This window comes from Kryptolebias marmoratus, linkage group LG1 (genome assembly GCF_001649575.2).
Source record: "Kryptolebias marmoratus isolate JLee-2015 linkage group LG1, ASM164957v2, whole genome shotgun sequence".
In the NCBI taxonomy this organism is placed as follows: Eukaryota; Metazoa; Chordata; class Actinopteri; order Cyprinodontiformes; family Rivulidae; genus Kryptolebias; species Kryptolebias marmoratus.
The window spans coordinates 30,064,109-30,090,707 of record NC_051430.1 but is presented as its reverse complement, the minus strand read 5'-3'; the positions used below and the strand labels follow the sequence as shown (position 1 = coordinate 30,090,707).

Below are 26,599 nucleotides of genomic sequence, written 5' to 3'. Positions count from 1 at the left end.
TAAGATAAGATAAGATAAGATAAGATAAGATAAGATAAGATAAGATAAGATAAGATAAGATAAGATAAGATAAGATAAGATAAGATAAAAGATAAGACTTTATTGAGCCCCACCAGGGGAGATTCAAGAAACAAGAAAACTGTTTAAAGAACCAACAAAAAACAAGATAGCATGAAAATACATGACCTCAGAATTATGACTTATTATCCCAAGCTTAGACAGCATATATCAATTATGGGATGCTATAATATTGAGATAGTATCTTATAATAATAAGATGCAAAGTTGTTTTTTTTGGAAATACGTGGAAGCCAATTTCAACCACTTTGATTATAAAAAATCTATCATAATTATGAGATATTAATTCAAAATTTTGATTTAGCATCTTAGAATTAAGACTTAGTATCTCATAGTTATGCCAGTGTCTTGAAATTATGATTTAAACCTTGATTTAGCATTTAAGAATTATGATTTATCCTCCTAACATTATGAGTTAAGATTCAGTACCTCACAATTATGAGTCAATATCAACATTTAGGATGTATTTTTATTTTAGAGTTGGCTTTGATATGAGGCCATAAGATTAAAAAAGTAAAAAAAAGTAAATATTTTATTGTCACTCCTGTACTTTAATGCCTCCTAAAGTCCCCCTCGTGTCTGTTATAAACGGTCCTGATGAGCAGGGTGAGGTAAACCGGGCCGGGCGGGCCGGGACCGAGCTGTGACCTCAGGCTGACGCGCCGCGCGGGTCCTCCCATCCGGCCATGATGCTGCTGCTCCGCCGCGGTTCGCCCGCAGTCTCCGCCTGAGAACGACGCACTCCTCCCGGCCGGAGCTCGGCGGCGGCTCGGTCCACCGGCACGCGCGCTCCCTGTCGGCCACAGCGCGAGCCCCGGGTACCTGCGACAAGGTGAGGCTTTCATTGTTGCTTTTACTGCGCATTTCATCCGAGCTGGACGAGAAGAAGCGGCTGGAAAACAGGAGCGGAGGCTCCGTTAACCCGTGGAGGGCTGGATGAAAATAACGGGAGTCCTCGGTGGATTACCGGGGAGACGCAGCTCCGCTTCATCAGCGTGAACACCGTGAAAAATGTTATTTATGTGCTGGGGTTCAGTGAATACATGTTTTTATTGTTTGTTTGTGTGTGTGTGTGTGTGTGTGTGTGTGTGTGTGTGTGTCGTAGGGCAGGTTATAGCGCGTGGTAACGGTCTGACACATCATCGGTTGTTCTCCGTTAACCGCCCCTGTTCGTGTTGGGTCGCGTCGTGTTTCTCGTTAACGGATTTAACGTCTGCTCGTTCGGCAGGAATTCAAAGCGTCACGGCGGCGGGGGGCTTCGTTCGCGGCCTACGGCCCCTCCGTTATCACCGAATCCATCCCAACATTACCGAACAATCAGCGGAAGGCAAACACCGTCAAGTGCGGGGCAACGGACAGGCGGCGGCTTCCGGCTGACGCCTACAAAATAAAAGCACGAACGGTCTCCATTAGTGCCACGAAATGCTGAAGCGTTAAACTAAAAGGAGCTGAACACGTTTCGGTCACATTTTTTTAAATATATATGCTGGATCTAAAGCGAAATTCTGAGATCCACATCAAATTTAACCCCAGTATCTGTAATACTTATAAGGATTTATGTGTTTGCTAAAGCTGTGGCGGCCATCTTTAATGTGGTTGACTCTAGTTTGCCCACTAGTTCGTGAGATATTTTGCTAAAGCTTCAGACAAATAAACACACACAGGCAAAAACATTATCACCCTTTGGTCATTGATGGCCATTAGTAATAAAAATAAATAAGCCTTTTTATTTTTTTTTGGTCTTTATTGTTTATAAATCAAATCAGCACGTTAATGTAATTATGTTCAGGTGATTTAACGCAAATTATTTTTAAAACAGAAACAAGAAACCAGGGATAGTATTAATAAAAGATAAATTTGGTGGCTTGAGATGATAACAAACAGATGCATGAAGGAAGTTTGTGAACTAAAGATCTACATAAATGTAATAAAAAGTAAAGCTTTTTGAACCTGTTTGCTTTTTCTTTTTTAGTTTAGAACATAAATACCATGTTTTCGTCTGTGTTGTATCTCATTATCCAGAAGAGAACTAAAAAAACCCTAATAAATAATTAGTGAAAACAGTAGCACAATATACATTTCATTTCATAGTCATAACTTTCAGGTATTTACTAAACAAAGACTTTGAATGTGATATCTGATGAGTCTTAAATATTTTGTTTTATTAGGAAATTAAGATTTTAAACCACAAATACGAGTGTTAAACCTTTTACTGTGAAGGTGTTTAAATGTCTTGCCTTATATTGTCAGCATTATAAATCTACACCTTTAATTGTGACTTAATTTTGAATTAGAAGAGTACTTGCAGTGTCTTGTCCAGGCCTTTATTTTGAAGGCCGCCTGCCTGTCTTCCTGTTGTGTTGAGGTGGATATTTGTGTCATGGCTGCAGGATTAATATGTAGGCTTTGCCACTTAAATTAAGATTTAAATACATCCCCTGTAGAAGTTTTTTCTGCATTTTGTTTGTTTTTATGAGATAAACTAACATTTTCAGATTTTTACAATTTTAGTAAAAAGTATCCACCCAGATTTTATTCTTCAGGGGAGGTTTTGGTTGTAAATAAAGGGTCAAATTTATTTATTTTTCTTAGAGCCATTAAAAACCTAAAGGATTTTGCTTCTTTGTGCATTCCTTTGTCTGTCTGTTAGCAAAATATCTCATGACCCACTGCATAGATTTTAATGAAACCTTCAGAAAGTAATCATTGGATGTATGTCTACAGCTCATTAACTTTTGGAGTAAACTCAATTCAAGATGGCCGCCACAGCTAACAGACCTTAGCCTACACAGAAACGGCTCTACCTCAGTGAGTTTTACAGGCACTGAGCTGAAATTCGGCGTGGTAGTTGCTGAGACTCTTCCACAGCACATACTCTGAGGGCTAACAGATCAGACGAGGTGTCGCAGCTTCTCATGAGGCTGTGCCCGGCGTTATTCCCAAGGTTTGACCAAAATGGCTGTAAATTCGTCAATTCTCAACAAAAATCCTGGTTTGAAAGGCGGCTGGTTTTAAATATGAGGGCGTTGTTTTTGTTGATTCCCACAGATACTTTTAATTTGAAGTGCCTGTGTGTTAGCTCTGTGTTTTTGGTTCTCCATCACTGAATCAGGTCGCTGACCTGTGAACGGATCATGGAAGGCCAGTTTCTAACTCGATGCCTCGTCTCTGAGTTCAGCTGTTCTTCCCATCCTGGAATGCCTCTCGGTGTTATGTAATCGAGGGCCTGCGGAGGCCGGATGTGCCTGTTTCTCTCTGCGTGTTTGCTTGTGTGCCTTCGCTTCGGCTGGGATTCGGAGCCGCCGTGTCAGGATCTGTCGTGTTCAGATCTGATTTACGGCAGCAGAAGAATCACCCCAACACTTCGGCTAATTTGTTGTAAATTACCTTTTTTAAATGGTTCTGTTTCAACCTGTGATTCTTTAATTCTGCAGTCAGAAAATCTTGCTTGACTCCAGAGTCATTGCTGGTATAAACATCTCCAACTATAAAATCTCAGTGGTTTTATTTCTTTTCTGATTTTTTTTTTTTTATTTGACTGATTTTCAGCCTGAAATGTTAAACGCAGTAACAGCACATGGTGGAACTTGTCTGTGTTTGAAAGTGAATCCACGCGCAAAGTTGCTGGTTAAAGTCACTGAAATAAAAATACACTGGAATGGGAGTTGTGAGGTCGCCATCTTGCTAAGTGCTACTCTGTATTGTTTACATATCAAAGCCTCACATTAACACCTTATGTGCTGTATGTTGCGTTGTCTGTCCAAAAACACATCAAATCTGCCCTATTTTACTTAAATAAAGACAGATTATGAATAATGTGAAAGCAGGGACAGAGGATGATGCAATCAACCTCCAATCAACCCCGTTCAGTTGTTAGCAGCAGCAAAGCGCTGACTCTGCACTCTGCCGTCCCATTAACTGTATATTTAGAGTTTTATCACCGCTAATGAATCAAGCATTAGGTCTAAAATAAATAAATAAATGGAACCTCCTAAAGCTGTTAATTCATACCAGTTAGTTACTGTTCAGTACTATTACTAAGTGCTGTAATCACTCAATCAGAACACATTAAGAACTTTATGTATCCTCAGTCTAAGCAGACCTCTGCTACCAGTGTCTGTAGTTAATAACTTCAACTTAAATAATGTAGTTTTTTTTGTCATTAATCTGGAAATGTTTAGCCTTATATACCATGTACTTGAGTATTTAGACATGGATTACTGAGTTTTTGTCTATCCTATACAATAAATCACTATTATTTAACATATAGACTGATTTTTCTGTCAGCTTAAATAAGTGTAAGACAGACCAAAGCGACAAAGAAACTAATTTAAAGTCAGTGTAGCATAATACTTCTGAAACATAATGAAGTGCTGGTTCCAATAATTATGACATTTAATGACAAACATTGGGCTCCTTGGTTGAGTTTAGATTTTCTTTTTTTCCATAAATCCTTGGTTTTCTGCCTGTAGCACCTACCAAGATGGCGACGCAGTTTCTCGCCCTGTTAGCAACAGCCTGCAGTGGTTTGCCTCTTCCAGTGTTGAGTTAAAGGAGACTTTCTGTTGTTCAGCATTTCATCTAATCTCAGCTTCTCTGCAGAAACCTTCAGCATGAAGTGATGAGAGCCAACGAGTCTCTGCTGGATTCTTTACTTACAAACGCTCTACACAAAGTTCTACAAATGTTGCAGATTATTATTATTATTATATTTGTGGTCATTTTTCAAACCCTTGGTGGTTTGACCTTGACTCGAACCTTCTTGTGATCCGTTCAGGTCGTGGTTTCTGTTCATAAAACCAAAACCTCTTTGTTTCAAGAAACTCTTTTTTGTTTCAGAAACATTTAGCCTTTACAGGATGTGGTCAGAACATTTACTGAACACTTCTCTAAGCAGTTTTATTTACAGTTCTTTAAAAGTTTTATGGTATTTAGGCCCATCCGCACGGGACTGTCTCTGTTGCAGCTCTGAAACTGAGTTTTAGGAGCTCCGAAATGCTACCTGTGAGCTGACCTTTGACCCCAAACGTGACAGATTACATGCTTGTGTTTGTGACAGCGTTACAGCGCCACATACAGGCCTGGCAGAGTTACGACAGCATTCTGGTCATTTTTTTTGTCTCTGTGGGGATGAAAACATTTCCAGAATAGGTGCAGCAGCTGTAGCTGTGCAGCTTTGATGACAGACACACATCTGTAGCACCAGTTTATAATCTAAACAGAAATATAGGTAATTCTCAGGTAGTTCTGCTTTTACAGAATCTGCTGACAGGAGCTGGGCTGGTGCTCCTCTGATTGGATGAAATAACGTTCAGTTCATCCATCTCTGTTGGATGTGGGCGGACAGGAAGGGAGATGAGCTCTGAGGGAGGGGGAGGAGGCGCAGAAGAAAAGGAGTTAAATGAAACTGAAGGAGGAACGGGAAAAATGATGGTTTGAAAACTGTCAGAAATAAATTAGGAGCTGTGTTTGGACTTAAACCGAGGAGGAGATCAGTGAGAACGATTAAAAAAACCCAGAAAGACGACCTCCTCCTGTTTATTTTCAGGGACGTTAACAATCCGGCACGTTTGTATCTTTTAGCAGCTGATGGTGTAGCTGTTAGTGGAGCCGACATGACGGACGACGGTTACACAACCACCTGTAAGCTGCTGAAGTTCAGGCGAGGAGGGAAACTGTCTCTAATCCTCGGAGGAACTTAACATCAGCATCATGTGGTCATGTTTATCTCCCTGAGGATATCTGCAGGTGGACTGCTGTGTGTGTGTGTTGTAGCTCATTATCCAGAGGATAGATTTTAATTAAACTTTTAACACCATGTCTTAGTCTAACCTACCACCTTTCATTATGCTGAGAACACCATCCCTACAGTAAAGCATGGTGTTGGCAGCATCATGCTGTGGGGAATATGGAGCAAAATACAGAGAAATTTGTCTAGTCTTCCAAAGATTTGAGACTGGGATGGAGGTCCACCTTCCAGCCTGAAAACACTGCTGAAGAACCAGGAGAACCAGAAGAACCAGGAGAACCAGGAGAACCAGGGGAACCAGGGGAACCAGTGAAGTCCTGGAGTGGTCCAGTCAAAGCCCAGACCTCAGTCCATCTCTGAAGGTCTGGTTTCATTTAAAGATTGTTGGACACAAGCAGAAGCCGTCCCTCCTGAAGGAGCTGGAGACATTTGGACATGAAGAACGGACAGAAGGTCCAGAAGCTCCTGGAGACGGAGCTGAAGACACGTCCTGCTGGGACTCCTGCAGAAGCTGGACTCTTAGGGCCTGAATACAGAAGCACACAGCATTTTTATTTTAATAATTCTTCAATTTATTTACAACATTTTTTTCCTCCATTTTACTTCAGTAATCTGAAGGATTTTTGGAAAATTATTGCTTTTAATCAAATAAAAAATCAATTTAAATTCCAGGTTGTAATAAAAGGGTTGCTGTGAGTTCCTGTAGCTGAAGTGGACTTCAGGTCCACCTATGGGTCTGAGTTTTTTACACTCATATAAAAGATAATATTTACTGTAGTAGTGCACTTAATTCCCTGTTTAAATTCCTGTAAACCCTGCATTCAGAGAAAAAAGCTCATTTTATGGTAATTCTCTTTATTCCCTCCCAGCCCAGATTCTGCCTTCTGCATTTCTCAACATGATGTTATTTTATACATTTTTAAAGTGATTCATTAAAATATATAATCTTCTGCTGGAAGCAGAGATTTATCAGATTGTTTGCATTAAATGCAGCTGTTTATAGTCGGTGTGCTCCACTAACATGGCTGATACAGAAGTTCTCATCTGTTCTCCCAGAGTTCTTCTCCTGGCTCAGGAACACGTTCTGGACTCAAACAGTCATGAATTCATGAATTGTTTTTCCAGCTCGTGGCGACAGTCGGTGTGAAGTTTCCACCCTAAATAGGGTGGGTTCTATTTAGGGTTCTGTCACATTGGTGCACTTCCTGGTTTTACTCCTTCCTTATCTCTGCACATTTTTAACATTCTATTTCCTCCCAGTTTGGAGAAAACCAACAGCTTTGCTGTCCGTGACAGGTCGAGCTGTAAACTCTGAAATCTCTGGAAGCATTGGGCCGTTTAACTGCAGCATTCGTGTCCTCGGATGGTCAGGGGCGAATGTGTGCCGCAAACAGAAGCTCCATTCATTCGTGCAGCCGATGAGGAACACGTAGCAGGCGGCTCCAGACGTGCAGGAGATGAGAGGGAAACGGGGACTGAACCGACGGTCGAGGGGAAATGAGAGCAGCTCTGATTGTCTTCAGAGGATTAAAACTCAAAATCAAGCTGAAATAAGAAGTTGGACACGTCACAGTTCACTGTTGAGGAGCAGGACAGATAAATCAGTTTATCCCATCAGATTACTAACACTCTAACAGAACTTGATGCAGTTATCTAATGCTCATTCCCCAGTCGTAGTAACCCCAGCTCTCACTTCATCTTATCTCAGGTTGGTGGAAACGTGTCGTTCTTCCACCGGCTGCTTTCTTTGTTCCTCTTCTTCCACACCGGGAGGAAACGTGCACACAACTTGCACGTTTCCTCCTGATTCCTCATTATTTGTCGCTTTAATTGACCTAATTCTCTGTGAGCTGCTCTCTGCAGACACAGAAGTATATTCTTTCCTGGAAACTTTTGCTCCCACTGAACCTTTTAATACCTTTCTGACTCGTCTGCCATGACAGTTTGCAGAAGTTATAACATGTTAGATCTCATTAAGTCATTTAATCTTTACTGTAACATAAAACAAAATCACTATAACCACAACAGCTGAGAAGTGTCTGGTTTAATATTTTGGTTTTAGTTAAATCAGATATGGCTGCACATTTGTTCCTTCATTTAGATGATTATTATTTTCCTTGTTATGAAGGTTAACTGAAGCTGGGGTTAGGTGACTTTTAGCTTTAATTTTAGCCACTTTGTTAGTTTAGGTGCTCCCTGAGCTGTTGTATTTTAACAGAATATTGGATCATCATTATGTTTTCCTTTTCGCTGCAGCTGACTTTAGCCTCGGCTTCGTGGCTCTCTGGTTCAGAAGTTGTCCCCGGCTGTTATTTTATTGTTCGTGTTTACATTCAGTAAACTATGAGGTCGGACTACATCCATGCTGATAACTCCGTCTCGTCTGGTTCTGGTGAGGCCGGGCCGCCGGCTCTCCGTCTGGACTCAGCCCTGATGTTCTAACAGGGAGGATGTCCTTTTGTTTCAGCTTTGCTTCCTTTTTCCTTTACTGCTTTATATTTAAAATGGCTTAGTTTCCTTCGCCGTGCTCTAAAATTGGGCCGTAAACTTTCTAAAAAAAAAAACCTTAACAACAATAAAACTCCATTCAGGAGCTGGTTGAGGGAAGCGAACAATAAACTAATGATTTATTAACAAGAACCCATTACACACTCCCAGATATCTGACTTTTTTATTTATTTATTTTATTCTATTTAACAATTAAAGGCCTTGTATTCCTGGAAGGAATGCATATCGCCCGCCACAGTTTCAGACTAAGATGGCTGTCTGATGAGGAATGTCGGAGTTCTCGTGGTTTTGGTCAAACTTTGAAAAGAAACGCTCGGCATGGTCAACACCACAGGATGTCCCGCTCAGAGGCTGTGTTGTGGAGGACTCTCAGCTACTACCACACCACATTTTACCTCCGTATCTGTGAAGCTGACAGACTTATATCCATCTTTGTTTTAGCTCACATGAGAAAACGTTCAGCTGCATCGCGCACACTGTGTTATGGCTGTTAGCATTTATAACTTTTATACTTTTTGGATCATTTATCTTTTATTTATAAATATTTCCACCATAGGAACAGACTGAGATCTCCTCAGTTCCTTTAAAAACTTTGTTCTCTAAAATCTGTTTTTGTCTTTTAGCTACAGTTTAGTTTTATGGCTTGTTTAATATTTCACAAATTTCATGAAATCATTCTTGTCAGTGTTTTTTTTTCTCTACTTTAACTAGATTTTCTTGTCATCCTCAGCCTCCTTTCAGAGAGTTAAAAGACCCACATTTTGATGCTAATATCCTGTAAATCAGACATTAATCATTAGTGTTTGGGTGTTAAAATATCTATAACTTACATATTGAATTAATATTTCCTGTACAGGAAAATCCTTTGTTAACCTGAGCAGAACAAGCAGATTTCCCTGCAGCCAACGTGTTTTCAGTCGTTACACAATCAAATCTTCCTGACCCTGCAGCTAAGCTCTTAAACCCATTTAGTTTTTTTCTTGTCAGGTTTTCTTGCCTCCTCGCTTCTTCCTACTAATTAAGCTAATGCTTTGCAACGGCACTTCCTGCCAAAAGGAATCTTTAATGGACTGAATACAGGAAAACAGACCTGTTTTAGGCTTTTTTTTTTAAACGCTTATTTAAACGTTTTGATGTGCGCGTTCAAACAGGAAACCTTCGGCTGTTAATTCGGCTGATACGTGGAGCCACATGCAGCCGATGAAGGGTGAACGTAAACAGGAAGACCGTCTCGGTTCTCCTCTCACAGCCAGGAGACAAAAAGGTAGAGCTTCACTTCTTGGGTGACAGTAAACGCCGCTCGGCTCTCCGTTTAAAAGGTCATCTGTCAGGAGATGCTTATTATGGTGCCAGGAAATAGCCTGCTCCCATCCTGCTAACACTTAGATTCGCTGTCTGCAGCCTCTGAAGGTGTTTCTGCTCCCTTTATTGATGTTTTCAGTACCGTTTGTTTGTCTGTTTGTGCACAAGATTACTCAAAAAATAACGAACGGATTTTAAAGAAATGTTGACGTTTTCACAAAGAACAAATAATTAAATTTAGGTCTGGCTCCTACAGTTTTTAATGACCCTAAGGCCGAGATGGAGTTCTTCTAGTTTAACAGTAAAAACAAACAAGCTTTCCTTCTGCTGGTTAGCCTTTAATATCACTAATATTATCCATATAATTCAGTGTTTAATAAACTGTGAAATTACTTTTGGATTCTGCTGAACTCAGTTTTTCTTTCTGCCTCCTGTGACAAACCAGTTTAGTTTCAGATTTGTATCAGGGATAGTTTGATTTATGGTTTTATTCTCGTTTAGTTTAGTTTCAAACAAACCTCAGGTGCTAATCCTGCTCAGAGAGTTTCTGTTTACTTCACTGGAAATATCCCAGGTCCTGCAGGGACTGAATTTATTGTGTTTTGGGTTCATCCTGGTGATCGCAGGTCAGTTAATGTGTGTTTGTGTAAAGAAAGCTGTGCTGAAAAAGGATATCAGATCAGTTTCTACAGTGTGAGGAACTGATGTCCACATTAATGTGGGATCGTTCAAATCTGCATAAATAAAAGGTAAATGATGCCTCCTGCGTTTCAGAAAGAGCAGGATAATCAAAATGTGACTTGTTTTCCCTTAAGCGTGTTTATCTCATTCAGTTGGATCTAAAAACACTTCAGTAAAAATAGAATCCATCAACAATGAGGTGAAGAGGAAGAAAAAAACTTGTTTTTACATTTGTTTCCATTTCACATCGTTTTAAAGTTAAAATACTGTCGTCTGAAAGCTCTAAAGTCTTTGTTGGATTCATGATTTCATCTCCTGACAGAAGATGAATCCTAAAGTTACTTATTTGATGCTGTCTAAACTCCGACAGCTGCGTTTGATAAAATAAGTTATTAAATTATATCTAACGGCTCACTGACATCTCCTCATTAATGCTGGAATAACTTTAGAGCTACTTCATGAAACCACCTTCCTCTTCTTTGGCTTTTTACACCGACCTAATGTGGAGACTCTTTGTTGCTGTTTTATAGTTTATTTATTCTTTTAACTGTTAAACTTTAGTGTTTCCAGACACCAGAATCATCAGCAGGCAGCAAATTGTCCTTATATGAAAACCCAGCAAAGAGAGGGCCGGGGAAGGAGTTGATGGCTGCGCCGTGTGTGTGTGTGCGTGTGTGTGTGTGAACTGAGTGAGATCATAGCCTAGTTTGAGAGTCAGCTGCTGGAGGTGTTTCCACGTCACGTGATGCTGACTCAGTCTGTCCTGACTAAAAACCCAGATCCACTGAAGGACTGAAGGGTCTGAATTCTCTTTTCAGTCTTAAGTCTTGAAGATTAATTCATCTTTACTTCATTATTTGACAACATTAAAACAAGGTTGGGTACAACATATATATATATATATATATATATATAAATCTTTCCCCCACAGAAAGCAGGTGATTACAGATCCATCAGTGATAGCTGAACCTCTTTGGATTATTAGGGTATAATTCTTCAAATTTGATTCTGCTTTTAGTTTACAGGCAAATTCAAAAGAAGCTCCTAGAAATAGAAATAGAAAATAACTTAGTAAATACATTAGGTGGGCTTATTTAAACAAAGCTGTGGCTGTTGGAGGTTTGATGATGTTGCTCTGCACTCAGATTTTAAAAAAATTAACCTTATCTATAAATAAATCAGGTTTTATGGGTCTAAAACAGCTGTCGAGTTTCAAACTCTATAAGTTAGTTTTATTGTCAAAGAGCAGAAATGGTCTTCAGCACCTGTAGCCATCTGCCCCCAAAGGTCTGCATGAATAAATCTGTGGAGCTTTTATTTAAATGGAATTTATATTGAAAAACAGACTGAACTTTATGAAGCTGTGATGCTGGGTTTGGTTTTTGTGCTTTTAACCTTAAACTAATTAAAAAATAAAACTGAGGAGAAAAGAAAGTGTTGGAAGCAGTTAAATGAGCTTATGTGTAATTTGAATTTCCTGGTTTATTAACATGTTTTTATTCTTTCTGGTTCTGTTTGTGTTTTCTCCAGATGTCCCACTCTGACCACGGCGTAGACTTCCCCGACCTCTCCTTCCACATCCCCGGCAGTCCAGATCTGGATCCAGCTGTGTGAAAACATCTGCCATCCATCCAGTCGCTCTTCAAACTTCTTCACCCTCATCGGGCCTCGACCTGCTCCTACGGATCCAGTCCCTCTTGGACCATGGACAGCCCCCCTAAACTGTCCGGTGAGACCCTGATCGTGCATCACATTCCCCTGGTGCACTGTCAGGTTTCAGGGGGGCGGCAGGGGGGCTGCGGGAGCTCGCTGAAGAGGAGTAACCCCTTCAGCCCCCCGGAGAACCTGGGGCTAAGTCGCACCACCTCGCTGCCAGAGAGAGACGTCCTCCAGAGGGAGGCTCTGCTCTACAGCAGCCTGATCCAGACCTCCAGCGGCTCCTGGTCCTCCCACGATGGAGGACGAGGGAACAAGGGAGGCGGAAGAGGGGGAAGCACGGCGAGCGACGACTCCTCCTTTACCTCGAGCAACTCCGAGGACCAGCTGGTAACGGCTCACACTCTGCCCAGAGCCAAACCAAGGAGCAGGAATCCTCTACGTCACAATCCGTTCCTGCTGAACACCGGAGACCATGACGATGAAGACGACGAAGATGATGGAGACAACCTCAACGGTTACCTGGAAGACTCCTCCTTCCACCTCCACAGCGACACAAACTCGGCTCTCGATGATGCCATGGCTCCTTTTCATTTGCACGATTTGGATTTTGCTTCGGAGCCGTTCCTGCTGCACAGCTCTGGGGCAGGAAGCAGCCGGGAGTCCCTGAGAGGAGCCGCCTCAGATCTGTCCAACCACCTGGACGACCTGAACATTCTGGGCCTGGACAGCCAGCGCCGCCACGGGAGCAGCGGCTCTAACATGTCCATGGACTGTGGAGAGCAAGACTGGGTGGACGACGAGGAGGAAGACGAAGATCATCCGATGAGATGTGGCCGAAGCAGCAAGACGGGTTCGTACTCCTCGGGCTCCTCGGCCCAGCACTGCTCCTGCTGCGTGCTGTCTCACAACTACCCTCAGCAGTTCCCCGAAACCTTCTCCGAGTTCCCGCAGGGTTACGGCAGCGACTCGTCCTGCAACAGCTCCGACGGCGTCCTCGTCAACTTCAGTGCCATTTTCAATAAGATGAACAATGGCGTCCCGGAAAAGCCGCAGGTGGGGGGGTCCACCGACCACTCCTGCACCTCCTCTGTGTCTGATCTACCAGGGAACCATCAGGGCTCCACCGGAGGGGCCTTCTACTTGGACCTTCACACCTCCCCAACGGAGCCCCCCCCCTCGCAGCAGCAGCACCTGTCCGGTCTGTCCAACACCTTCCCTCTCATCCGTGAGCCTCACCTGTCCACCTCCTCCACCTGTTCCTGCTCCGCCGAGCACCGGGGACCCCTCGACCTCGACGCCAACTGCAACTCCTACCACCCTCCTTACTCGGGCTCGTCCGGCGACCTCACTTCCTGTCTGCAGAGTCAGGCGCGCCTGGTCGTCGCCACCCAGAACTACTACAAACTGGTGACCTGTGACCTTTCGTCCCAGTCGTCCCCGAGTCCCGCGGGCTCCTCAGTCAACAGCTGCTCCGAGGACAACAGCAAAGGCAGCCCCACGCCGTCGCAGCCCAGCGAGTACTTCCTGTTCAGGCAGCGAGGAGAGGAGGAGGGGCTGGAGGAGGAGGAGGAGGAGGAGGAGGAAGAGCCGTCTCAGGTAACTGCAGACAGGAAAGTACATTATTATTAAAGCACATTAGTTTATAGCTGTTTTTAATTAAACTGAATTAAGATTTGAGAACTTCAGTCTCAAATATTAATATTCAAACAGGAATTTGGTCGTGTCTGTTTACCATCAGTTTTTATTCCACTGATGTTGGATTGTTTTCCTGTAGATGAAATGTTTTTATTAAAAATACTTCGAAGTGTAAAATAATCCAAACTACAGCTCCTCTCCCCTCTCGTTATTTAACTGCCTTTTTTTCTGTGATTATTCTCACGCTTTAGTTTTTTTGTAAAATCAATGTTTGGTCTTTTATAGATATAAATGTTCTGTTTGTTTTCTGTGAAGAGATAAAACTTGTATTGACTGCAGATGATTTGTTTAAAAGGCGGTTAAATACAAAAGACCAAACTCTCTCAGTTTTTATTAACTCTTTAGCTGTTCTTAAACCTTTAAAACACTTAGATTATCAGTTTGAGATTAACTAAAACCTAAAATGCAAGTAAAATAAGAACTATAATGGTCATTATTTGTATAAAATAAGGTTCTTTAAAAAAAAAGAAGCCTGAACCTGAAATATTTTGGCTCATCTCGGTGTCTGAGCGCACCTTCTGTCTCGTCTGAGGATTATTCCTGCAGCTGCGTGGAGCTAAGTGGGTGTTTGTTGAAGAAAAGAAGTTTGAGTTTCAGGCTCCAATCCTCGGGTTTGTTGTGGATATTCTTTATCTCCTGAACTGCTGCTGGACTTTAACTGATGTGTTTCTCTGCTCAGCGAGACAACTGCAATGAAAAGGATGAGGAAGAAGAGGAGGAGAAGAAGAGCCAGCAGGAGGCAGCTCCTGCCACGATTGAAGGTCAGGTGTACGTGAATGTTTCTCCTCCCCTGGCCGGGCGGAGCGTCATCGGAGGCGCCGCTTCCTCCGGGAACCGTCTCCGTTCCCGCAGTTACGACCGCAACCTGGATAAGTCTCCGCCCCCCCGCCTCGGGTCTCTGGAGCGCATGCTGAGCTGCCCCGTCCGGCTGAGCGACGGCGCCGCCCAGGTCACCCCTCCTCCTGCACCTCCTGCCCGCGTCACCTCCTTCGCCGAGATCGCCAGGAGCAAGCGCAGGAACGGGCCCGCGGGGGGATCGCCGTCACTGAAGGCGGCAGCGGACCCGTTCTCCTCCACCTACTCCACCCACTCGCACTCCTCTGTGGACTTCTCCCCGATCCTGGAGCAGCGGGTGGAGTCGGTCAGCCCGGTCGGGTCACCTGTTCCGTTCACCAGGTGTTACAGCCACGGCAGCATCGAGCGCCACCTGGATGGAAAAGCCAAGGCAGAAGGTTTGTTACCTGTCGCTGCACCTGTCACTGCACCACCACACCACTGTCACCTGACCTGTTACATGGGAGGAAATGATTTAGACATTAAACTGAGCAGAACCGTGAGAATCCATCTTTAGGAGCTTTCTGGCTCTGGTTAAATATTTGTCTCTCTGTAGCTCCTGGTCAGGAAAACAAGTTTATGAGAATCTCAGGTAAAACAGGCGATGTCGTCACAAACTACTGTAGTATTCACAGATATCTGAACAGCAGATATTTACACACTGTGTGTGTGTGTGAGGCTCGTGTTCCAGTGCGTACAGAGGTTCTGAGAGCAGACGCAGAACAGGCGTGGATCCTTCACTTCCAGGGGAATAACAAGAAGAAGTGGGCCGAACGTGTTCTGAATAACAATCGGCCCCCCCACTGTGCTCTGCATAGCCATACTGAGGCCTGCGCGGGTCTTTTGTGTGTTGTGTGTGTGAGTCTGTAGGTCCGGACAAACTGAAATCCAACACACAGCAGTTGATTATGTCATATATTTAAATCAGAATCTGCAGAGGAGGGCATTAATCTGCTGCACACCTTCTGAATCAGGAGTTCCTGTTCCTCCTGCTGTGCAGCAGATTAAATCCACTTTCTGTTCATTTTAAATAAGAAACTGTTTCTGCAGCCTAATCTCAGTGATGAAATCATGGAAGATGTTTCTGTATCAGGTACTATTTTATATACCTGATACATATAAATTATAATGCTTACATGTCTTTAAGAGCTTTAAGTTTATTGTTCCTTTTAATTGTTAAGAGATGATATTTCATGTTTCTGAACGTGCAGCTCACTCAGGAGATTGCTGCTACGACTCATAACTTACAAAGTTTTTCTCTCATTGAAATGCATTAAGATCTCTTCAGATCCTTTAAAAACTCTTTGCTCTTTGAAATCTGCTTGAACAAATTATACTTCTGCTTCCTTTTGTCTCTTTAAATTAATCCTTTGTGTCTTTTTTTGTGCGTTCAGTCTTCAAATTTCTTTTTGCTTCCTTTTGTTCTTTTGAATCTTTGTGTTTTTGTAGCTTTATGCGTCCTTTCTGTCTCCTCTTTGTCTCTTTATGTATTTTTTTCTTTTAAATCATTTTTTGTGTCCTCTGAGTTTTTCATGGATCTTTTGGATTTTTGTCTTTTTGTCTCTTAAGCATCCTTCCTTTTTTGTCTCCTTATGATTCTTTGTTTTTAAGCATCCTTGTCTTTTTCATGGTTCCTAATCATTCTGTTTTTTTTTGTTTTTTGTGTGTCCTTTGTGACTTTTTGTGCATTTTAATTTCAGCTTGACTTGGGCAGTGAATCTGAGACCAAAACAGTCATTTCAAAGACACTGATTTCCTGAAAACCTGAGATGATTTACGTCTGTAACGAGCTGCAGCTTCTCGACTCATTTATTATTCATCAGACTTGAGTTTGTTGTGTTTGACAGCAGCCTGCAGTCAAACAGCTCGCTCACTAATGATGCTAACGAGAAGCACAGAAAAGCCTCCACCGTCTGATGGAGTCCTGAGAGAGGAGCGCCGACCGGGGAGGCGTGGAGGAGACAGGAGAGGCCATGTTCGCCCTGAGACGGGAGATAGAAGGGAGTCTTTCTCCCCTCTTCTCCCCCCGGGGGAGCTGGGGGAGCAGCTCCTCCCTCCTCCACATTTCAGTGTCGCCCCTAGTGGCCGAGAGACGCCACTGCACCCCGATCGGACGGTGGGCCGGCCCTCGGGTGACAAACAGCTTGCGCAACGCAGCTGACGTCACGCACGCACACACACACACACACACACACTGTGCTGTTTGTCATGCAGCACACTGACTGGATCCAGCAACACAAAAACACTCCGAGTTTCTGACTCAGAGCAGAAAAAAACGAGGCTTCTTGTTGGTGTCTCTCCTGACGCAGAGCTCTCAGGTTTACTCTGTGTGTGTGTGTGTGTGTGTGTGTGTGTGTGAGTGTGATAAGAGCTTTGTGACTGGGCAGTTTTCTGTGTTGGTATCAGTTTTAACCTCCATGTTCGTGTTTTGCTGAAACGTCTGTAAAATGATTGTCGATTCTTTCAGCAGTTAACTGTTTATTAACTTTCTGAAATAAGAGCTGATAATTCTCATAAAGGTAAATAATTTATCCATTTCAGACTTCAAGCAACATGAAAATCTTAAAGATCAGAAGGTCGACTTTTAGTTTCCGTTTTAAAAAGTTTCTGTGACAAATATTTTATGTCCTGGGTATATTCTGAACGTTACAAAGAGAGACACAGGCAGCTGCCTGAAATAGAATAATTTAGTCTAAAATAATTCTTACAGACAACATGGAGAGTAGATCTATCTGCTCATCGACGCTCCACAGCTTTAATAATGATCAACTCTGAGGAACAACTGTAACGAGACAAATGATTTAGGATCAATTACTCAATATCTGTTTCTTTTTACTTTAAGGCGTTGTTGTCAGGTTACCTGTCCATCTGTTCTTTTTTATTTTTAAATTCAGGTTGAAGGGATTTCTTAAGGATGCTTGTAAGAGAATTTCTTCTTCAGAAATCATTTTTGTTTACTTTGACCAGTTAATGATGGTCTTCAAATGATTTCCTTTTTCTGAAAGTATAACATGCAGTATTTAAAGGGTTGAAGATAAAGTTATCAGTGGGTCAAACTGGAGAAAGGAGAAAATCTTTAGTTTTTGTTGTTTGGACTGAAATGATGATTCAACTTTAAGATTGAAATCATGAATGTGTCGTCATTTTCTGTGTTTGTGGCTCCAAACATCAACCGACCCGTTTCTGTCTCTGGGCTCCTCCAGGAGGTCTTTCCAGTTCTTCAGAACTCCAGCCGGCGGTGGTCCGCTACAGCAAAGAGCAGCGGCCCACCACCCTCCCCATCCAGCCCTTCACCTTCCACCACCCGTTCACATCCAAGCCCCCCCAGCCCAAGCCTCTGCTGCCCCTCCTCACGGGCTACGTCTCTGGGATGCAGGCTCGGTCCAGTTCAGGCTCCGGTTCTGGTTCTGGTTCTGGTTCAGGCTCTGGTTCTGGAGCTGCTGTTGGTGAGGAGGGTGAAGATGCTGCTGAGAGCGAGCACAGCTACCGGGGGGGCTCTGTCGGCGCCGCGGCTCCTCCGTTAGAATCCGTCCGGCCCTCTCCTCTCGGGAGCTACTCCCCGGTTCGCCTGCAGGGGGCGCTCAGCACCGAGTCCTGCTCCACCTGCACCCCCAGCCCTCGGCCTGCACACAGCCTCTCCTGTCCGCTGCAGACCCCTCCTCCTCCTCTGTCCCTGGGGGCGAAGAGGGGGGTGGTCCCACCGACGCTGCCGGCCGTCCAGGGCCCGTGTTTCCACCACGGCCCTCCTCACAGTGACTCTCTGAGCCCGCTGGGCTGTTTGGACTCTGGGAAACACGCAGACAGGAGCAAAGCAGCTGGAAGCAGAACGCACAACGGTAGGTTCTAACACACAAAGGATCCACGTTCTCCAAGAAAGCAGATTATAAAACACACAGGGATGAGTTCTGCACACTGAATGCATGAAACACTGGAAGCCAACAGTAATGTGAGAAAATCAGCTCAGACAGAGATCAGCTGAGATCAGCATTAAATCTACAGGAACCTGCTGTTTAGGTTCAACACTGAGGAACTGTGGAGAAAACCCCAGTTTAACTACCCCCCCCCCAACTCCAGGTGATCAGAATAATTGTTCTCTTTAAAACCATTAAAATCCACAGAATGATGTTAGTGTTCTCCTAAAGCTACAGATCCTTCCTGTAACTGATTCCAGAGAAGAAAAGTTTTGGTGCTGCAGGATTTATTGACTGTTTTTCCCACTTTCTTCCTCCTTGCTGCTGGTTTTTACTGTAAAACTGAACTTTTCTGTTTTTCTGCTTTGAGTCTTGTATAGACGGATGTGTTTGCTGCTGTTAGGCAGCGTTTCTGTGTTTCTGCAGCATTTGTTCACTTTGAAAAGACGCCTCTGGATGTTCTTACTGTTCTCCTTTTGTCTTCTCCTCTCTCCGTTCATGCATGGACTCAAACCTTCTCCTGCTGCTCTCTGCTCCTCCTTTCACCCTAACGCCTCCTGCAGCGCACCACCTCTCCCCCCAGGCTCTCAAATGGAGAGAGTACCGCCGCCGGAACCCTCTGGGAGTGGAGAGGGTGTCTGGGGGCCACTCTTCCAGCCGATCGGGGCCCTACTCCGCTAACGTGGACCTCAGACGGGTCGGGGGATCCCGTCCTGCCCGACGCAACGTGTTCGATTTCCCCACAGCTCAGTCCAGCCACAGCCTGGGATGGAGCCACGGTGCTCAGGATTCTGTCTTAAACTTCAGAAAGTAGAGAAGCAGAACGTTCTGTAGGAATACAGAAGCTAAAATCAGCCAAACTGTAGCTAAAAGCTTGAATTACCAAACATAGAAGCTAAAAGCAAAGATGATCATAATGTAGCTAAAAGCTAGATGTAGCAGAACAACTGCTAAAAGCTGTAATTAACAATACTGTAGGTAAAAGCCCAAATTAGAAAAAAAAGTTGCAACAAAACTAAATTAGCAGAAAAGTAGCCTAAAAAATACACGTAGCACAACAGTTGCTAAAAGCTAAATTGTAGCAACACTGAGTTAAAAGCTAAAATGAGCAGAACCATAGCTAAAAGCTACAATTAAGAAAACTGCAGCCAAGGACTACGTTTAGAAAACATAGCTAAAAGCTAAAAGTAGCAAACAAGACAAAAATACAGCTTGTTTTGGAAGATTTGAACAGATTTCAGTGTATTTCTGAGGGAAAAAGGTTGTAAATAAAGTTAAATAATTCAAAAAAGTCTGAATCCTGAAAGTCAGAGCCCACCTCATGGATCAAGGCGAATCTTTTAGACCTGAAGGATTAAAACAGGCCAAGCTAACAGCAAACAGTGGAGTGATGCTGACTCAGCGTTTATTTAATGATAGATTTAAAAGCCTTAAAGTTAAATGAAATTGTTTCTTAGATGGCTGGTTTTATAATAACTTCTCTTTCCATGTTTGTTTGTCAGCTGGTCTTTCTAAGCTGCAGCAGAGCTACAGCGACTTCCTGCCCGATTACTTCTCCCTGACGGAGAAACCGCCCGAGGAGTTCTGCCTCTCGCCCGACGCTTCCTCCTCCTCCTCCTCCTGCTCTTCCTCGCAGTCGCACATCTCCGTGGACCTGACGCAGAAAAGAGGTGCGTGGACGCGTTCGATGAGCAGTTATTTAGCGTTATTAATCAGCTTCAGTCTGACGGGGAAACTCAGAGCTGCTTCGACTCTGATCCGAGCTCAGGATCGCTGAAGTTACTGGCTTTTAGACAAGATCATGTTGCAGTTTTAGCAAATAGAATTGTATAAAAACTGTAAATATTGGAGTATTTCACTCCCATACTTACATACAACAATATGCTGCTTAAATGTGCCACAATTCAGCCGAGTTATGTGCAAAAAAACAAGAAAATTTGCATCACAGACTGTAAATGTGAGTCCGTTTCTAAGCCTTTTTGAGGTTCCTTAAAGATGGAAGTCAAGAAGCTGACGAACCATCATTTAAGATTTTTACACTTTTTAAGAAGCTTTTTTTGCCCCTCAGTGATATCTGGATTCTTCCTTTCTGAACGTTTTGTTATTTTTCTCGACTTCAACATCCGTACATTTATCTGGTTTTGTAGAAGGACGACAAAAGAAGTTGTTTAAGGTCTTTTTACTCGTCTTGTTTGTATTTTAAACACACTTTCTGTTGGATTAAATAAACCGTTTTTCACCCGATGACTCAGCAGGGAGAGATAAATGAGATTTTTGTATAAAATCATCATTAAAAGTCATCTAAAAAGCTCCAATGACAAACGTTTTGTTTTGTTTCATTGAACCAGGTTTGGTGAAGGCCGTGAACACGGCGGTGGATCTGATTGTGGCCCACTTTGGCACCAGCAGAGACCCGGATGTGAAGGTCGGTGTTTCGGATTCACAGACACAACAAGTTTGCAGTAAATATAACACATACTCCTCGATTCTCCAGCAGATTCAGCCTCATACGGTTTCATTCACCTCCCACTGCGAGCCACTTTTACAGCATACAGCATACTCAACACAAAGGTCAAATATTGTCAAAATGTAGTTTTTAGATATAGTGTAGTGCAGGGGTGTCCAATCCTGGTCCTCAGGGCCACCATCCTGCAGGTTTTCCTTGTTTCTCTGCTCCAACACACCTGATTCAGTGGTTAAATTACTCTTCATGTTCTGCAGAAGCCTGTTAATCACCCATTGATTCAAATCAGGTGTGTTGGAGCAGAGAAACAAGGAAAACCTGCAGGATGGTGGCCCTCCAGGACCAGGATTGGAGACCGCTGGGCTAAACGCTCAAGCGACATGAAGTCTCAAGCACAGTTTGGTCCGATTTTTCCCCGCAGACTTCCTGTCGGAGCACGTACGGCGGGCTGTGAGGGAGCTTTAAGCAGCTTCTACCAAATTACATATAAAACAACTATCAGAGGCAATTTTCCCAAATTTCAATAAACACTCAAGGCTCTGACTGTCCAGTCTGCTCAGTGTGAGTCAGAATCCTAAAAGGTAAAGTTTAAATTAAGGATAAAAATCTAATTCAGCCAGTTTAACTCGTCTGCCTTCCCTCCAGGCTAAACTGGGGAACAGCTGGGTGAGTCCCAACGTGGGACACCTCATCCTGAAGTATCTGTGTCCGGCGCTGCGGGACGTGCTGCAGGACGGCCTGAAGGCCTACGTGTTAGATCTGATCATCGGGCAGCGCCGCTGTCAGCCGTGGAGCGTGGTGGAGGCGTCCACACAGCTGGGTGAGAGACACAGCTGCTCGGAAAGATCCAGGTTTATCACAGATTCTCTGCTGGAAATGTTTGGATAATGTTTTTAATAAGCAGCACTTATTAAAACATCTTTAGCTAATTAACAACACGTAAAATTATCATTTACCTTTTCACAAAGACGAGATCGGCTGCAGCACCGAGTCTTTCAGTCCCAGCAGAAGTTACTCTTTTACACTGAGATGTTTTGAAGAGTTATTTATCAGATGTCTGGTCTGTGAGGAGCAAACACCTGAATCTGGTCCTGTCCCCCCATCAGGCCCATCCACTCGGGTTCTCCACAGCCTGTTCTCGAAGGTGAGCCAGTTCTCCGAGCTCACAAACCACAACATGAGGCTGAACGCCTTCATCTTCGGCCTCCTGAAGTGAGTCGCTTTTCTTCTTTAACATGAAACCTAAAAGTCAGGATCATTTAAAGTATTATAGATTTCTCCCCCTGGTCATAAAACTTGTCGACTGTTTGATGATTTTAAACTCAGAAACTGGAACTAAAATGTTGAAGAGCTTTTGTGAAGTTGACTCTAAATGTCAAAGAAATCTTTTTATAAACTTCCTAAAGAAGAAACCAAACAGGTTTGTGTCAGTTATAAAAACAGCTAAAACCCAGGAGAAGTGTGGTTCTGCAGTGAACTGTTTGAGTCTTTTTATGTTAACCTTTCTGTAATATTTTAATAAAATCCATGTTCCTTATCCTTGTGTTTCAGTTTGAAATCGTTGGAGTTCTGGTTTAATCACCTCTACACACATGAAGGTGAGATGATGTTTCATGAACCCGCATCACATCAGATTTTTGACCTTCTATGACCTGTTGGGATGTTTCTTTCTTCCAGACATCATAGCTGCACACTACAGCCCGTGGGGTTTGCTCCCCCTCTCCCAGGGAGCCTGTAAGCCCCTCTTCGAGGAGCTGCTCCTCCTGCTGCAGCCGCTGTCTCTCCTGCCCTTCGACCTGGACCTGCTGTTTGAGCCTCACCTCCTGCAGAAGGGCGAGGAGCAGCTGCGGCGCAAGGAGCAGCTGTGCTCTGCGGGACAGAGCGTCGACCAGTCCAGCCGCTCCACCTTCCAGCTCATGAGGGGCTGGAGCGCCACCGTCAGCGACCTGGTCAGAGACTCCGAGGTGAAGAGGGAGAGGGCGGGGCTGAGGCGGGAGGGCACGTGGCCGAGGGCGGGGGAGGCGGGAGGCGGGATGACCGATCTGTGGAAGGAGAGGACGACGGAGGGGCTGAGGATGAAAGGTGTCGGGCAGGAGAGTCAGGAAGGCGGAGCGGAGCTGAAGGGGCGTCAGAGGGAGGACAGACAGGCCGGCTGGTGGTACCAGCTCATGCAGTCCTCCCAGGTCTACATCGACCAGTCCGCCGAAGGGTCAAAGTTCATTAAGACCGAGAAAAGGAAGAAGTCCTCTGAGAGGCGACAGAACCACCAACCGCCCAGCAGAGAAGGAGTGGTGGAAGGAGCCGAGTCCAGCCACGAAGGGGAGGGAGGGAAAAGCAGCAGCAGTAGCAGCAGCAGCAGCAGCAGCAGCTCAGGGCCCAGAGGAAGACCTTCATGGATGGGAAGCCCCCCAGAGTCGGTCCTGAACCAGGAGAAAGACGCAGCCCCCCCTCTGCAGGTTCCAGGGCCCGCAGCCCAGGAGGAGAGCCCCTCACAGGGACAGAGTTTACGCTGGAGCCGGCTCTTTGGTTCCACCGTCGGTCCTCCTCTGAGAGGGGACGGAGCAGAACCCAGAGCGAGAACCCAAAAGACCAGGTGAGACCCAGCTAGTTCTTTCTGTTCACCAAACAAATAAAAGAACAGGTTCCACAGAGCAGCAGGAAGTCTTAAATGTTTACATCGTCTTCAACTTCCCGCTCTGGGTCTTTGCAGGGCTCCGTCCGGTTGGCTGGGTTTGGACCGATCCGTTCTGGACCTCGTAGCTCTGACTATCGGAGCGGGCGGCGGGAAGAAGGCGGAGCCTCCTGCCTCACAAACCACAGCGCCGCCGCCGCCGCCGCCGCCGCCACCGGGCCGTCCCGCTGAAACCAGACAACCGTCTCCACGGTAAACAAGTGTCCCGCTCTGTATCCTGACAGGAAATAGAATTCTCTGCTGAGATTTTACTTTGTTTTTTTGTTTTGAATGAGTTTTAATGCTGCTTTACAAACAGGTAACATTTAATAAATCCTTCAGAAAACCAGAGAAATATTATTTCCTGTAAAGAAACGCAGAGTGAATGCTGAGCGCTGGAACTTTCTAAATGAGTGGGTGTTTGAATGATCAACCAAAGGCATAAAGAAACGGACGACTAGATAAAAGCCTTAAAGTAGCAAAACACTAAAAGCTAAAAGTCAAAATAGTAAATAGTAGCAGGACGATAGCTTGAAGCTAAAAGGCTAGCTTGAAGTTTAATTTTTGAGTTTTGCAGCAGCACAAACATGATCAGGGCTGGAATAAGCTTTGTTTTGACAAACAGTTACTTGGTTTGGTTTAATCTCAGGTTTAATCTAGTAGTCAGTGATTTAAAATCCAATCTTTTCATTTGAAGACACATTTAACGGCTGTTTTCGTCTCAGAAACGTGCGAGCGTTGTGCCACCACATCGCCACCGAGCCGGGCCAGCTGAGCTTCAACAAAGGCGACATCCTGCAGGTCGTGAGGAAGGCCGACGCCGACTGGCTGCTCTGCTCTCTGGCCTCGTCGCGGGGTCTGGTTCCCATCGTCTACGTCACCCTCAGCAGCTCGGAGGACGGCCACGACGCTGCGGGACTCAAGCGGCTCTGAGGCGAAGGGAAAGAACGACAGCGGGTCTCTGCCACAAACCCGCAGGTTTCAGCTCCACACCGGGAGTCTCATTAAAAAACATCAAATAATGCAGAAACTTGTGCAACATCAGCATGCAGGTCTAACGCAAAACCACATTCAGATGCATGTGTACATCCAAAACCCAAGAGACCGGAGCAGAACCAAACCCAAAGACTAACACACACACACACACACACACACACACACACACACACACACACACACACACACCGTCCTATAAGCCTAACTTCACCACCAACCAATCTGTGTTTCATCCATCTCATCTGAGGACAACATAAAGGAACTTTGCATTATTCTGTAAACCTGGCTGCACTTTGCTCTGTCATTAACTAGCTGTGCCACACTTTAACTCACATTTATTGGGTTTTTTATTAGCTTAGAAGTCACTTGCTTCCTGATAACATTCTGAATGGAAAAGCGAAAGTTCCCTGAAGAAAGAGCAACACTCCGCTTCGTTCTGGCAGCCGTCTGGTTCCTTACAGTCCGATTAAAGCAAAAAGGGGAAAAGGTTTTCCTTTTTTTTGTTTGTGCTTCATTTTCAGCATTTAAAGATTGATTTGAGTTCATTACAACGTGTGCTTCAGCTCCGTCTCCCCGCAGAGAAAACTACACGTGCACCGGTACCGGTTCTGGGTCCGATACGGTCTGTGGACCGCCTCATGGCAGCGTGACGTTCGCCTCTCAGATGAGCAGTCAGGTGATCAGAGGAGGAGCAGTTTTTTAATTTTATTTATTTGAGTTGTTTGTTCTGATCCGGTCAAACACAATAAATATGTTTTCTAACCTCTGATTTAAAAAAACGCAGCAGAAGAGGAAGTGGCGTGGCTGTGTTTTTATTTGTTTCACTGAGAAGAAGAGGGCCTGGAAATATACTGATGAGCCCAAGAAGCTGCGAGGAAGGCGCTAAGCTAATGCTAGTGATTACATCAGAAATTCTAATTGAAAAGAGTAAATTCCCATATCAGTACTTAAATGTAAGTACTTACCCTAGGTTGGATTTAATCCAGATTTTTAAAGAAGGACCAGAAGAATCTTTTCTTTGCACATTTGTGTTATTGTTATAAATTAGCAGAGTTCTCATTTGAGCTAATTAAAGAAAGAACGGGTTTAATTTATGTTCCCAGATCCTGTCTCACCTGCTCCTCTTTAATCTGTCGTAGAAGAAGTGGCAGGTGTTTAAAGACTGTAAATGGATTTATGACGTGTTTCGTATGACTTCTTTTTATTTATTCACCTGTTTGAGTAGCAGAAAGAAGTACCTCCAGTAAAAACAGGAATGTCTGATAAAAGTCTTCAATCTGGACGTTTTTTTATTTTCATGCATTTAATTTTTGAAGGTACAATATCTCATGTATGCCTTAAAGTGCTTCAGAGGGAAATGAGACAAACACTCAGCTGACTTTTGTTTCTTTTAAATCTAATAATGGATAATAATGGAGATATTTTTGGATGTTTAAAGGGAACCCCCCCCCGATCCGTGTAGTGTTGGTCTGATGTGCATCGTAGCTACCTGCCTGCCTGCCATGTGTAAAATGTGGCCTTGGCTTTAAATATAAATGGTAAATGGCTTGCACTTATATAGCGCTTTATCTAGTCCAAGGACCCCAAAGCGCTTTACACTACAATCATTCACCCATTCATCCACACATTGATGGTGGTAAGCTACATTGTAGCCACAGCTGCCCTGGGGCGGACAGAAGTGAGGCTGCCTGCCATCACACCGGCGCCACCGAGCCCTCTGACCACCACCAGTAGGCAAGGCGGTTGAAGTGTCTTGCCCAAGGACACAACGGCTGAGATAGCCAGAGCGGGGGCTTGAACCAGCAACCCTCCGATTACAGGACAAACCCCTACCTCCTGAGCCACTGCCGCCCAATATAAGTTCCTAAAGATTTACAGCTCTACGTCTGAATCTGTGCCCCATCCAAATACCACACATTAAAAATGGGAAAAATATTGTACATTTATTATATAAACGAATGCTTGTGTACTTTTTCTTTTGGGAAAAACTTGCATAGAATATAATTTTCTCTTCAGAATGTTTAGTTTTGGGGTTGTACAGTTTTTAGTTTG

The 26,599-nt window shown here is 44.1% G+C and overlaps 1 protein-coding gene across 2 annotated transcripts; it reads left to right on the top strand.

The window, feature by feature from the left end:
• The first annotated feature begins 742 nt into the window (after positions 1-742).
• On the top strand, positions 743-25,450 carry rusc2 (RUN and SH3 domain containing 2). 2 transcript variants are annotated; one of them, XM_017430850.3, is made up of 13 exons: positions 743-909; positions 11,848-13,572; positions 14,351-14,903; positions 17,709-18,341; positions 18,980-19,195; positions 19,919-20,086; positions 20,765-20,841; positions 21,526-21,700; positions 21,987-22,092; positions 22,432-22,478; positions 22,558-23,473; positions 23,591-23,764; positions 24,277-25,450. In XM_017430850.3, exons 2-13 carry the CDS (start codon positions 12,022-12,024, stop codon positions 24,482-24,484), a joined length of 4,824 nt encoding a protein of 1,607 aa, XP_017286339.1. In that variant the 5' UTR covers positions 743-909; positions 11,848-12,021; the 3' UTR covers positions 24,485-25,450. The 2 variants fall into 2 exon arrangements, with proteins under 2 accessions (XP_017286339.1, XP_037831223.1); XM_037975295.1 differs by lacking the exon at positions 18,980-19,195 and having other exon boundaries at positions 744-909.
• Positions 25,451-26,599: the final 1,149 nt, after the last annotated feature.

Coding starts and splice junctions, on each gene's coding strand:
- rusc2 (XM_017430850.3), top strand. CDS start 12,022: ATGGACAGCCCCCCTAAACTGTCCGGTGAGACCCTGATCGTGCATCAC. Junction 19,196..19,918: donor CAGCCTGGGATGGAGCCACG/GTGCTCAGGATT, acceptor TTTGTTTGTCAG/CTGGTCTTTCTAAGCTGCAG. Junction 20,087..20,764: donor GGACCTGACGCAGAAAAGAG/GTGCGTGGACGC, acceptor TCATTGAACCAG/GTTTGGTGAAGGCCGTGAAC.